The sequence below is a fragment of the Cyprinodon tularosa genome, unplaced genomic scaffold (assembly GCF_016077235.1).
Source record: "Cyprinodon tularosa strain WSP-4 unplaced genomic scaffold, ASM1607723v1 ctg509, whole genome shotgun sequence".
NCBI lineage: Eukaryota > Metazoa > Chordata > Actinopteri > Cyprinodontiformes > Cyprinodontidae > Cyprinodon > Cyprinodon tularosa.
Window position 1 is genome coordinate 139,247 of NW_024039240.1, and position 14,165 is coordinate 153,411.

At 39.7% G+C, this 14,165-nt stretch overlaps 1 protein-coding gene across 9 annotated transcripts in view; it reads right to left on the bottom strand.

Moving 5' to 3' along the window:
• The window catches only part of LOC119795311 (disco-interacting protein 2 homolog C), a 240,853-nt gene that overhangs the window by 31,036 nt on the left and 195,652 nt on the right, over positions 1-14,165 (bottom strand). For all 9 annotated transcript variants that reach the window (XM_038303242.1, XM_038303239.1, XM_038303241.1 and 6 more), the window contains 10 exons: positions 13,485-13,587; positions 13,145-13,209; positions 10,745-10,838; positions 8,926-9,045; positions 6,717-6,831; positions 5,229-5,368; positions 5,007-5,143; positions 4,711-4,919; positions 4,463-4,577; positions 2,394-2,595 (listed from right to left, as the gene is read on the bottom strand). In XM_038303242.1, coding sequence (XP_038159170.1) covers positions 2,394-2,595; positions 4,463-4,577; positions 4,711-4,919; positions 5,007-5,143; positions 5,229-5,368; positions 6,717-6,831; positions 8,926-9,045; positions 10,745-10,838; positions 13,145-13,209; positions 13,485-13,587 — 1,300 coding nt within the window. The remainder of the gene's footprint in view (positions 1-2,393; positions 2,596-4,462; positions 4,578-4,710; positions 4,920-5,006; positions 5,144-5,228; positions 5,369-6,716; positions 6,832-8,925; positions 9,046-10,744; positions 10,839-13,144; positions 13,210-13,484; positions 13,588-14,165) is intronic.

Consider the following 14,165-nt stretch of genomic DNA (forward strand, 5'->3'; position numbering starts at 1 on the left):
ATACCACTATCTCTGTGTTAAAGTATAATGACCATATTGTAAACAAGCAGAAGGAAGATAGGAACACCAACGGCAGTCTTTATTGGAGTAGTAATAGCCTGCTACTGCAGAGAAGTCTGTGTGGATGTATAGTGGCAGCCAGGGCAATGAGGTAAAGGTCAGATAAAAGCATTCACAGCAGGAGCTTAGGAAACTATCAGGGTATATATACAATTTAGTGCCATAGTGGTTAAAATCGGGTTTTCTTTTAGACCAAAAAAACAAAAAAAACAACTTAATGCTATACAGATGAAGTCAGATATAAGATTTATATGCCCAAAAAGATCAGCTTTGGGTCACATTTGCTTGCTGTGTGAATATAGCCCTGCTTTCATGAAAAACGTATGTTGCTTTGAAGTAACATGAGTGTTACACTCATGTTACATTTAGGGAACATTCCTGTTACTTTAGGGAACATTTCTGTTACTTTAGGGAACACCTCTTTTACTTTGGGGAACAGGGAAAGTTCTTGTTACTTTTACAGAACATCCTTTTTACTTTGGGGAACAGGGAAAGTTCTTGTTACTTTTAGGGAACATCCCTTTTAATCTGGGGAACAGGGAATGTTCCTGTTACTTTTAGGGAACATCCCTTTTACTTTGGGGAACAGGGAAAGTTATTGTTACTTTTACAGAACATCCTTTTTACTTTGGGGAACAGGGAAAGTTCTTGTTACTTTTAGGGAACATCCCTTTTAATCTGGGGAACAGGGAATGTTCCTGTTACTTTTAGGGAACATCCCTTTTACTTTGGGGAACAGGGAAAGTTATTGTTACTTTTAGGGAACATTCCTGTTACTTTAGGGAACATCCCTTTTACTTTGGGGAACAGGAAATGTTCCTGTTACTTTTACAGAACATCCCTTTTACTTTGGGGAACAGGAAATGTTCCTGTTACTTTTACAGAACATCATTTTTACTTTGGGGAACAGGGAAAGTTCTTGTTACTTTTAGGGAACTTCCCTCTTAACCTGGGGAACAGGAAATGTTCCTGTTACTTTGAGGGAACATCCCTTTTACTTTGGGGAACAGGGAAAGTTCTTGTTACTTTTACAGAACATCCTTTTTACTTTGGGGAACAGGGAAAGTTCTTGTTACTTTTAGGGAACATCCCTTTTAATCTGGGGAACAGGGAATGTTCCTGTTACTTTTAGGGAACATCCCTTTTACTTTGGGGAACAGGGAAAGTTATTGTTACTTTTAGGGAACATTCCTGTTACTTTAGGGAACATCCCTTTTACTTTGGGGAACAGGAAATGTTCCTGTTACTTTTACAGAACATCCCTTTTACTTTGGGGAACAGGAAATGTTCCTGTTACTTTTACAGAACATCATTTTTACTTTGGGGAACAGGGAAAGTTCTTGTTACTTTTAGGGAACTTCCCTCTTAACCTGGGGAACAGGAAATGTTCCTGTTACTTTGAGGGAACATCCCTTTTACTTTGGGGAAAAGGGAATGTTCCTGTTACTTTTAGGGAACATAGAACATTCCTTTTGCTTTTAGGGAACACCCATGTTACTTTTAGGGAAGATTTGCGTTACTTTCAGGGAACACTCTTGTTTCCTTCAGGGATCACGAATGCCACATGCGTGCTACTTACAGGTAATGCTCCACTCTCTGCCTTTGGGAACATTTGTGACAATTTTTAGGGACCATTCTTGTTCATTTTAAAGCTACAGTGTGTAATTTTCAGCGACATCTACCATCCAGACTGCAGACCGCAGCAACATGAACATCTCCCCCCCAACAGTACGGCGAGCGTTACGGGACAAAATGTCTTCCACGACGTCCGCATCACCTACCTTCTCAAGTGATGAGGTTTGTTTACATAGATAATTTTACAGATAGTATTTCATTAGTCTATGTGTTCAGTACCGTCTCAGTTCATCTCTCTCAACTTGCCGTAGTTAATTTCGAGCGTAATGGGCGATCTCGCAATCGCTAGTTTGTTGGCACTGGATTTAGGGAACATACATTATGTTTTCAGGTAACACTTTATTTTTGGTAACAACCATGTTACTTTCTAGTAACACATAGGTTACCTTTCAAAAACAGCCATGTTACTGTTTTTATAACACTTTTAGCAACTGTCAAAAACCTTCAGGTAACAGGCATGTTACTTCCAGGTTACACTAACGTTACTTTTGAGTAAGACTGAGGTTATTTACTAGCATATTGTTACTTGCAATCTAATATTTTGAGTTGGCAAAATGTCATATCACCATGAATGCTCTCTGTATCTGTACTCTGATAGAAAAGTATACCATTAAAAATTCAATTACATGTTCAAATTTTTTCTCCAGCAAGCTTTACTTGTTATTATAATGAATCTCTGTTGATTCGGTATGGTTTACCTGGCTGCTTCTGCCGGGGTTTGGGTAGGTTGATAACGCAGGTGTGTGGACACATCAGCACATTGCAGGGATGCAGAGCCCCTTCCAGGAAGAGCTGCTTGGTCTCTGAGAGGTGGATGCCACCCAGAGGTGTCTTAGGCAGAGTGTTGGAGGGCACCAGAGCCAGGCAGTACACCCCTACCTGATGGATGCTGTCTATCGCCTGATAATTAGGGTTGGTTAGAAAAAACAAGGTCAGAGGGAAGACAGACAATTTAACTTGAAATAAATTAAAGTAACATTACTAAATAGTAAATAGAGGTGATTTGTGCAGCATCAACAGCAGCCCTGGGATAGTAGTCAGTGTTCAGCTACTTCTGTACACCAACATTCATTTTTCTTATTCATTTACAACTTTAAGCTTCTTTAAATCTGCTTACAACCAGATGAAAAAGAAGAAAAAAAACGTTTTGCATCTTTAGTGGTAAAGAAATAAATGTAAAATGTTAACGTAGCTCCTAAAACTACAGATGGATATTAAAGCATCACCAGTTACCACACGGAATCAGGCATAGCTGGAGATTAAATCAGCTTTCATCTGCTCTGGTACCACAAGGATGAGTTATATATCAAAGAGACTTTCAGTACAAGCAACAGAAAATAATTGTGAAGGAAGGAAGGAAGGAAGGAAGGAAGGAAGGAAGGAAGGAAGGAAGGAAGGAAGGAAGGAAGGAAGGAAGGAAGGAAGGAAGGAAGGAAGGAAGGAAGGAAGGAAGGAAGGAAGGTCAGTTAGAGCCCTGCTGCTTTCAAAGAATCTGACTATTCATTGATCATGTGGTAATATCTTCAAAATATCTTTTAGGAGTGCTAACCTCCCCCGGCCACGTCCTCCTATGCTACATAAATACACATATCATCTAAACACTCTGAAATTAAATGCACATTCCCATTTATAAAGCTTGGACTTTGAAAATATGCATAAAAAGCTAATATAGACTAAATGCACCCTCACTGTAAAAACGACAACTCAAAATTGTTCACCTTACTAAGATTTTTGCCTTCACTGACAATAAAATTGCCAGTTGGAACTTCAACTCTCTTTTGGGAGCCAGTTGAACTCACTTTCATGAGTTTCTGATGAAAAGTTCATCTTATTCTGTAAATTAAGTTGAGTTTACTTAGAAGTTGTAGTTGACACCCAGTCCGAGCGAGGTCAACTTATCTGCACATGCTCATTTCAAATTTGTCATGGCAACCGGCTGCTACGGGGTTTTCATGGATTTTCCATGTAACCATCTGGTCACTCTGCTGGTGGTAACTTTCCCTGAGGACTCGTCCAAGACTAAGGCACTGGTTTCCTGTCATCTCTGGCAATATTGCATTATTTGTAAGGTTTCAACAGGAGTTGGAAAGTAAAAAAATATATGCTGAAACCTGATATGCTTTAAGCATAAGATTACTTGTTTACATTGTGGAATTGTGAACCTGGTTTACTGTCAGGGCTGCACAGTGGCGCAGTGGGTAGCACTGCTGCCTTGCATCAAGAAGGATCTGGGTTCGATTCCTGGCTGGGTTCGATTTCTGCATGGAGTTTGCATGTACTCTGGTTTCCTCCTACAGTCCAAAAACATGACTGTTAGGTTGACTGGCTTCTCTAAATTGTACTGAGTGTGTGCATGAATGATTGTTAGTCCTGTGTGTCTGGCGACCTGTCCAGGGTGTACCCTGCCCCACTTGGGACAAGCATGTTTACTGTCAATGGATGATTTAATGGGGGGGATTTAAACTAAAAAATGTAAGTTATTACAGGGGATGGTAATCTGAACTTAAAATAATAAGTTTTTACACACTTGAAAGTTCCAGTAACTTGAATTAAAAAAACTTAGTTGGCAGAACTTGAAAAACTTTGCTGACACAACTTAATAAGTGTAGTTCTACAAAACTTAAAAAATTAAGTTGATGCCTTCAACTCAAAAATTCTGTGCAGCCGGTTGCCTTGAAATTTTGAGTTGAACTAACTTTTTCGTTTTTACAGTGCTGCAGCTTATATGGTAGAACAACCAAACAAGGAGGATAAAGTGTGCGTTAACCTGCAGAACTCTGCTCATCCACTGGAAACTGTCTTCCTCGGTGGAGTCCGGTCGCTGCTCGGCTACGACCACAATCCTCTCATCATGAAGCACGGTGATAGAAAACACAGCTATCCTGCGGATCACACAGACTGAGTGAGCTTCTATCCTCCACTCGTGTGTTTCTGCAGCACATCTCTCAGCTCCTAACTGGAGCATAACTTCCTGATGGACTGGGAACCATCAGCAGTGAGACGTTCGCCACGTACCTGCCTCTGTAGACAAACTTCATGGGCTCCACAGCTAACGCCGTGGCTACAATATCGTCAGCATTGTGGCGCCGCCCTCCTACCACCATCAGCCCCTCCATCTTCCCAGCGACAAAGATCAAACCAGCAGGTCCGATGAATCCCAGCAGACCGGTTCTGGTGAAGGGAAACTCACTGATGGGCGTCCCGTTGTTGGACACGGGAAACACCTGGCAGGTTTGTTGTAAAGAAAGCCGTGAGGACATGAGGTGAAGACACATCAATTACTGACAGGATAGCGGCCTTTGCACACGTACCTCAAAGGTGTTCTTCGTCATACCAGCCAGACCATAATAGGAGGATCCCGTGGCAACCGTGCAAACACACATCTCTCCGATTTCATCGGTTTTACAGAGCTGAGGAACACCTTCCAGTTTCACGACGCACATTAAAGCTGCACAGAGAATAAAGAATGAGGTCAATGATGATGATAAAGCTGAAGGTTGTGATTATGCATTAAGCTCATTAGATCCGTTTACCTCCAGGCATGACGGAACCCACATCCTGAAGAGTTAGAACAGACAGCTTCTCTTCCGAGTCGACCCGGATGACTCCGTGGCTCAGACCGTGCATGGAGAGCACGCCGCGGCTAGGAGGGGTCACTCCTTCCTCCAACGGTCTGATGGAGAGCAGAGGACCAATCAGAGAGGAGAAGCGGGACGATCAACATGGTTTTTTCTTTAACATCTCTTTAAGTTTACACATTTTATGGTAAAAGGAACAGGAAGGAAGTCATTGCAAAAAAGAACCTTTCTCCATTTAAAATCATAAAAAATTTAAATATGGGGGGGGGGGGTACTTTTTATTTCAGCCAACACAAACACCTAATTATTTAAAAAAGGATTAAATTTAACTGAAAGACTATTTGGTTACCATTTTAAAAAAGCGGTGAATGTTTTTATTATCTTTGATTGGATTTGATTTAGGTTTTATTTGTTTTACGAGTCTGATGGGTTTTAAGTGACTTTTAAAGACAAAATAGGCAGAAAACATACATACAATTATAATTAGAGAGTTTAATTCAAGTAAAAATTTAAAAATTTATTTAACATTTCTAATAAAATGAGAGGAGATTTCATATTGAATGTAGATTTTGCAAAACAACAAAAAAAAAATCAATGTTTTGGGAAGTGTGCCACAATAGAGGGAGAAAAGTGACATACTGTCAAAGTTTCTTTTGAATACAGGAAGTCCAGCTCCAGACGTTTTAGATAGATTACCAAATTTGAATCTTCACCAATATTATTAAAGTAAAAAAACTTTGCATCTCTCCCTCTGTGAGAACGTTGAGCTAAGATCAGGACACAAGGTTGAAGAGGCAGAAACATCGTTGATAAAGATTTAAGGATTGAACTTAAACTGTATTATGTTGTAAAGTACAGCCAACATGGGAGCAACAGCAGCTGTTAGACTCCTGCAGGGTTCAGACAGGAAGGTTTGAATCCCATCAACCAGTAGAACCTGAACAAATCAAACACAGGGAGAGGAAATGTTCTGGAAATACTTTCTACATCTTATTTATTGGATCAAATAAAACATTTAATGGTGCAAACCAACAAAGTTACTTTAGAAGGCGATAAAGCAAGGTTGATTAGTTAAAAATCAGTCACCGCCTGGACTGAAGAAGACCTGCGGTGGTTGCTCTGATTTTAACTGGCACAGATGCAAGGAGGCGCTTCTCTTTTATTAAACGATGGCAGCAGAGTCTGCTTCCCATAGTCGAGGGAGCAAAATGTGTTTACTGATTCAAGGAGAGACTTCATTTGTGCTTTTTGTTTGTCTGGTTAACAAGGGGCCAAAAAACTTTAGACAATAATATTAAAATAGAAATATCACCTCTCCTTTGCTTTGGTGATGAATCATCTTTATATTTTTGATTTTCTAAATACATCATATTAAGGCTGGTAATGATAATAATTAATGAAGTTAAAGAGGACTACTGTTCTGTGTGAAATGTGTGAGGCAACCTCCGTATGGCGACAGTCAAAGCCTCCGGGGAGCTGGCACAGGGACAGATCACCTCCGGCTTTAGACCTTTGGATTGGAAGACGTTGAGGAACGCATCACAGGACGAGATCGACCCTGAGAGACACAAACAGCTTCATTAGGGATTAATGTCCCTCGGTTTTAAAGATCTGCACTGTGTGAAGCAGAAAACCATCAGAAATAAATCCAATTAAAGCTCAGAGCAGTCCAACATGTTCCTACCTAGAAGAGATAAAAAAAGGCATTCTGAACCAACCAATATCATCCGACCGTCTATTTGAGATGAGATTTAAGCCTTTAATAACTTAAATATCTATTATTCTGTGACGTACATGTAAATAAACTCACAAACATTTTTAGGAGCAGCCGTGCCTGAGATTTAGTATTTAAAGGGAATAAAAATGGGTGTGGCCATATTGCTCTACAGCGCCCCTAAACTAAGGGAGATTATTTCATAGATTCAATTTTTATTATGCTGGCAGAGGACCTGCAAAACAAAAGAAAAAAATGGTTTTAGGGGTGTTTTCCACTGATCTCTATTAATTCACTGTATTGCTGATACGCTGGTAGTACAGCGTTAAAGTGAAGCCACCGGTCGCCATATTGGTACTCCCTAGTTAGACTGGTTAGAATGTAAAAATATGTGCGCTATAGCATCAAACAACATTGATGTTCTCATTTCCAGGGAGGCTTAACACTTTTAAAGCAAAGATAAATCCATCACTTTGACACACACCTTCTGTTCTATAGCATCAGTCGATTACTGTGATTTATGATCAAAAAATAAGCACATCACATTTCATATTCAATAAGTCCATGAGGTCTATAAATCATGTAATATAACATATTATACAAATCCATCAAAACAATTAGTGTGTTAATGGAGCATAATAATACTGTAGTCAGATATTAAAAACATCACACACACTATCTGATGATGAGCCAAAAGTGCTAAAATGATGATGTAATTGTAATATACTTGTATTGATTGAACTGTTATGGTAATTACATTGGATTACAGGCATTTTTATGGTCGACTATGTAAGAGTGGAGAGAACCAAGATGGCAACTGGTGATTTCAGGTTTTTCGGCCTATCATGAATCCAGTGAATAAATAGAGAGCAGCAGTGTGTCCTGAAACCAAGAGGAAGTCGGCCATTTTGGGTCTAAGGGTAATTTTTTAAATATAAATATAAATATCTCCTTAAATGACCACATGTAGTGATATTTACACAATAAAATTTTTTTCCTCACACAATAAAGACGTGTAAATAGACCTTTCCCTTGTAAAAATATAAATTCAAACTGCAGATTTAATAAATAAATGTTTATTCAATGGAAAATGTTTTTAATTAGAGGACGTCCTTTTGCCAAAACAGGAAGTGACCACAGCTTCCATGATGAAGCCTGGATTTCAGCCAGATTTTGAAAACTTCTCACCCAACTCTAACTGATCTTTGTTGAAGGTAACCTCACAGTTATGGCACAGCCTCATGGCGACATCAGGACTGAGCAGGTTCATACCTGCTGTTTACACACAGGCCAGAGAAAAGCTGAGGTGCAAGGGCCGTTCAAGCCGCCTTGTTGTTTTAAGTATATTTTCAGTGATCAGTTTCCATTTCTTATATTTTTGGCTCAACTCAATCTGCTCAACAAAGCTCTTGTTGCTGCATAGGTAGCGTGCCTCAGGTCATTGAGAAAGGAAGATTTTGATCTAGAGGGGCCCCAAACGGACAAGCACCTGAGGAGGCCCTTCAAATAAAAACCTCTAGACTTACTCCATCTAATTAGTGTTTAAAGGCACTTTTATGAGCTGACAGCTTTTAAAACGAGCTACAAATGCAGCTCATTACTGCTCTTCCAGCAGCTCCAGCATTTCATGGTCAGAAACTCATCATAAATAATTTAAATGTCATCTCTTTGTTATAATTTGCCTTTTTTCGGGTAAACCAACTAACTGCCAGGTTGAAACTAAGATGCTATTTACTCCCTACAGTTTATATTTAACTCCATGTCAAATATAAACACACGGCAATGAAGACAACCAGCTGCATTCAGTGCAACGTTCTGTAAATATAAAGGATGATGTATAGGAAGGATACACTTCTGAAAGAGGAAGAATAACTATACCAATAATAATTTTTAGAAACATGCAGCATATCTGTAAACACAGAGAGATGGTCTTCTTACAGGGATTGGAACCGTCTGCCACCACCAGCATCCGCAGGGAGCCCAGGTTGACGTCTCGCTGGTCCCGGTGGGCCACCAGGGCCCAGTGCATGTCCCGGGACTTCACACACGCCACCTTTGCTGCGGGAAGAAGATTAAAAGGCTTTAGAAAAATTTTGATGAGAAATAACTTAGAATGTATCCATTAGCTTTCATTAAGAAAGAGCAGAGAGGAGACGGCTAATCATTCAGATAAAACCTCCTGGAAGTTTTTGTGAACAGTGATGTAAAATTAAACAAATGTCTTAATTATTAAATCATAAACAGATGAAGTTAAATGAAAGAAGCATCAGAAACAGGATTTATAGCCTCTTTACTATTACTCAGATGTAGCAATAACAAATTTTCCTCAGTTTTTGTCCTTTTTTGGTAGCAACACAACCAAATGGGTTTCATTTTTCATTTTATACAAACAAAGGGGATTACAGCAAGAAACTAAAACAAGAAAACTTTTTTTTGCTTCTTTTTTTCTCAAAAAAGAAAAATTATAATTTGAACAAAAGGGGAATAACCTTTAAATGTTTTCTACATAAATAAACAATGCCATTAACATTTCCTTGTGATTTTAAACCTGCACCAAAACAAATATTTTTTTTTTTGTCCTTTAGATGCATTTTATGTCCACACTTTGTAATCTCATCCTTTTTTTCTTTTAGAAATATCCGTTTCTGTCTCCTTTTACCTGCTGCTTTTCTGTCTGCTTTGCTGAATTTGTTCATCTAGGCCAAAAACTCTCTGCCAGTATTTTTTAACTCTAGTTAAAGGTGACGTTTTTTCCTGAAGTAATATGCTGTATATGTTGGTAAACTGATTAAATTTAACACTGAAGGCTTCGGTTAATAGTCCAATGAGCCCACGTTAGCAGAAATGATGGATATAACAGCTGTGTCCAGGGTAGTAGGAGTCGGGATAAGAGTAGAAATCACTTCAGTGAGTCAGCTGAGTTGTCAGGGTAGATGGCATGGTCAGGTCATCTGGTTGATGATGGGAATGTCAGAAGAGTCAGATTTGAGGTATATCCACCAGGAAACTAGAAAAAAAAACAAAAAACTTTCTTGTGCGCACCAGTTTGTTCCTCCTGCAAGAAAGTGGTCACTGGAAAGGATCTGCTGCGCATGAGAAACTAACTGGTGTGCACAAGAAAGTATCTGGTGCGCAGGAGAAACTAACTGGTGTGCACAAGAAAGTATCTGTGCGCACGAGAAACTAACTGGTGTGCAGGAGAAAGTATCTGGTGCGCACGAGAAACTAACTGGTGTGCAGGAGAAAGTATCTGGTTCGCACAAGAAACTCTATGGTGTTCAAAAGAAAGAATCTGTTGTGCATGAGAAACTAACTGGTTTGCACAAAAAAGTTTTATTTCTCTCTCTTTTTCAGTGTCCTTTTAGGGGCTCAGTAGGAAAGAATTCACCATAGCAACGTCTCACATATATCAGCATATTTTTGCTGCTTATCACCTAAGAAAGCAACTGTATGGCCAACTTTGGCTTGTTAAGAATTTCTTCAGAAATTTTCTCCTCACCCTTGTTTCATTATTCAAGATTTGAAACAGAAAATTTCTTATTTTGAATTTACCAGATATGTGGCAAAGCATACAGAATATCAATGCAGTTTTTCCCTCTAACCTCGGTGATACAGCCCATACAGCACAATACTACTAGAGGTATAGATGATTAGGACCAGCTTTAAACATATTGAAAATACTCAGTATAAAAGTACAGCATGAAGACAATAGATTAAATGAATGAACCTCTGAACATGACAGGGTTGTTTGAGTTACCTTTAAACTGGCAGACTTTCTGGATCCAGGATAAAGGGTTCACCTTCATGAGGGCGTAGGGAATGCTGATGACATGCATCATGTTCATCACACTCTGAGGGACAGAAGAAGAGATTAAAAGATTTTTCAGGGTGATTCATCTTTCTAAGAATGAAGCTTAAACGAACTCAGTGGACTGGGATCATATTTTATCCTCATTTCCTGTGTTTTCAGAGCAGGAAAGTAAACATTCAAAAATGATATTCACTAATACAAATATTTCTACATAATATTTATATTAATACCATCATTTCTGTATATTTGTGTGCTGTCGGGGTCTTTAACCATCACACCATTGACTCAGTTATTATGATGCCGTTTTACTTTTAAATCTTAGGTTACCAAAAACTAAAACATATTTTCTGCATTTTCGCCCAAATATGGACATTTACACAAAGCATGCCAATATAATGTTCCCTAGGATAACATTTCTTAAGTAAATTTAAGTTAAAGCAGCCCTTCATGAATCAGGTAGATCCATTTAACCTGAGGAGGCAATACACCCACCGACCACTTAATTGGGCACACCTGTCCAACAGCTCGTTAACACTAATTTCCTTCAGCCAAACGCATTGGAGCAACTTAATGCATTGACGCAATAGACATAGTCAAGAAGGTCTGCTGCAGTTCAAAGCAAGTATAAGAATGGGGAAGAAATGTGTTTTAAGTGACTTTGAACGTGGCATTAACGTTGGTGCCAGATGGGGTTTTGGGGTATTTTAAAAAACTCCTGATCTTCCTGTTGATTCCAGGTCAGAGGAGAATGATTACGTTGGTTCAAGCAACTGTAACTCAAATAAGTACTTGGTACTCAGAGGAGCATCTCTGAGTGCCAGAGGGGGGAGATGTGGAGCCATCAAGTCATCTTACTGTCATGTGTTGGTTCTGTCCAGCCACTCATCAGGTGAGTCCAATTACTTCACTGTATAGACCTCACCTGATTCAGTGGCTGGACAGAACGAATATATGACAGAGATGACTTGATGGGTCCACAGCCCCCACCTCTGCTGAATGCACAACGTGCTAAACCTTAAGGCAGGTGGGCAACAGCAGCAGAAGACCACACGGGGTGCCGCTCCTGTCAGCTAAGAAAAGGAAACTGAGTCTTAAATTTGCAAAGGTTCACCATATACGACAACAAATGAATGGAAAAAAGGTTCAGGCTGGTGTTAGTGTTGTAATGGTGTGGCATAATTTGGGGCACTTAGCACCAATTTCAACTCCACAGCTAAGTATTATTGCTGACCATCCCATTATGGCTCAGCTGTTTTCCAACTGGAATATGCTAGTTCCCAACTTTCATAAGACTGTCCCCAACTGGCATAAGTTGGTTCCCAACTGGGATAAGACGGTTCCCGACTGGCATAAGACTGTTCCCCATTGGCATAAGACTGTTCCCCACTGGCATAAGACTGTTCCCGACTGGCATAAGCCGGTTCCCGACTGGCATAAGCTGGTTCCCGACTGGCATAGGCCGGTTGGTTCCCGACTGGCATAACCCTGTTGGTTCCCGACTGGCATAAGCTGGTTGGTTCCCGACTGGCATAACCCAGTTGGTTCCTGACTGGCATAAGCCGGTTCCTGACTTGCATAAGACTGTTCCCGACTGGCATAAGACTGTTCCCAACTGGCATAAGACTGTTCCCAACTGGCATAAGCCGGTTCTCAACTGGCAAAACTGGCACCCCACATGCACTTTTGGATGTCGCTGTCAATCGTAATGCTAGCATGTCAATATGGCCCAGTCTCTATGAGGTCTTTTTCAGCACCTTGTTGAATGTCACGGAGGTTCCCAACTGGCATAAGCCGGTTCCCGACTGGAATAAGCCAGTTCCCGACTGGCACATGCTGGTTCCCGACTGGCATAAGCCGGTTCCCGACTGGCATAAGCTGGTGCCCGACTGGCATAAGCTGGTGCCCGGCTGGCATAGGCTGGTTGGTTCCCGACTGGCATAACCCAGTTGGTTCCCGACTGGTATATGCCGGTTCCCGACTGGCATTAGCCGGTTCCCGACTTGCATAAGACTGTTCCCGACTGGCATAAGCCGGTTCCCAACTGGCAAAACTGGCATCCCACATGCACTTTTGGATGTCGCTGTCAATCGTAATGCTAGCATGTCAATATGGCCCAGACTCTCTGAGGTGTTTTTCAGCACCTTGTTGAATGTCACGAAGGATTGAGGACAGTTCTGATGGAAAAATGGGTTCAAATTGGTACTAGCAAGGTGTACCTAATAAAGTAGCCGGAGAGAATATGTCTGAAAATAGAATGTGTTAAATCTGGAATAAACAAATCTTCTTCATGTTGTATATTTATATGTATATTTAAGGCAGTAGAGAAGGACAGATACGTTTTCTTACAGTCAGGATAGCGTGCCACAGTCCTACATCCTTCTTGAAGTCTAATACATTCACTATGGTTTCAGCTGCAAACAGAAGAAAAAAAACGTCAACTGAAGATTCATGATTGATTAAATTCAATTAAGTTTATTTATATAATGCTAATTCATAACACATGTCCTCTCAAGGCAATTTACAAAGACCATTCAACCAGATCAGGCATATAGATTTGTTTAAAGTCTTCAATAGAAAGAAAAACAAAAACAGACACTTCAGGGAGATATCAGAGTTAATAGGTGTTGGTTTTCTGAGAATAAACAATCATTTTACTGCCTGAACTAAGGCAAGTGTTTCATGTTACCTTCTGTGTATGAGCAGGACTGAGTGAGGGCCTGGCAGTGTGTGAGCATGGCTATCCTCGTCACGGTGACGCCGAGGACACCGCCGTCCTTACAGGTCTTATACTGGAGGGAGGAGGCGTAAGAAAAACAATCAGTTGTTTTGCCATGACCCCAATCACAAAAATAAAACATTTAGAAATGAATCTTTTGGGTATTTTTTGAGTTTAAGTTTAGTAAGGTCTAAATAGTGACCTAAAGTTTTTTTTGTTATATTATATTTTAAAAAGTAACCTGAAACTTTTGCAAATTAGCTTTTATTTATTACTTAAGCAATAATGACACATATAAGCCATAAAAAATAAACTTTGGATTTATGGAGATAACTTTTAGGTTTCAGAAATCAGTAGATGACCCTTCCAGTTCCTCAAACGTGACCTCTTACTTCTTTAACAACATGTAAGTTCTAAAAAGTGGTAAAATCATTCTGTATATCCTATAAAATTGGGAAAAGTGCCAATTGATAAGTAGCTTACTGTAGGTTTTGGGTATTAAAAAAAAAGAAAGAAAAAAAAGACACTTAAGTTTCAGAAAGTGACTTGAAATTTTTAAGGCAAGTAACCTGAGGATTTCTTATGTCTTTACTTGATTAAATGTGACATTAAAAACTAGTCTATAAGTGAATAAACATGTTTCTTTTCTGT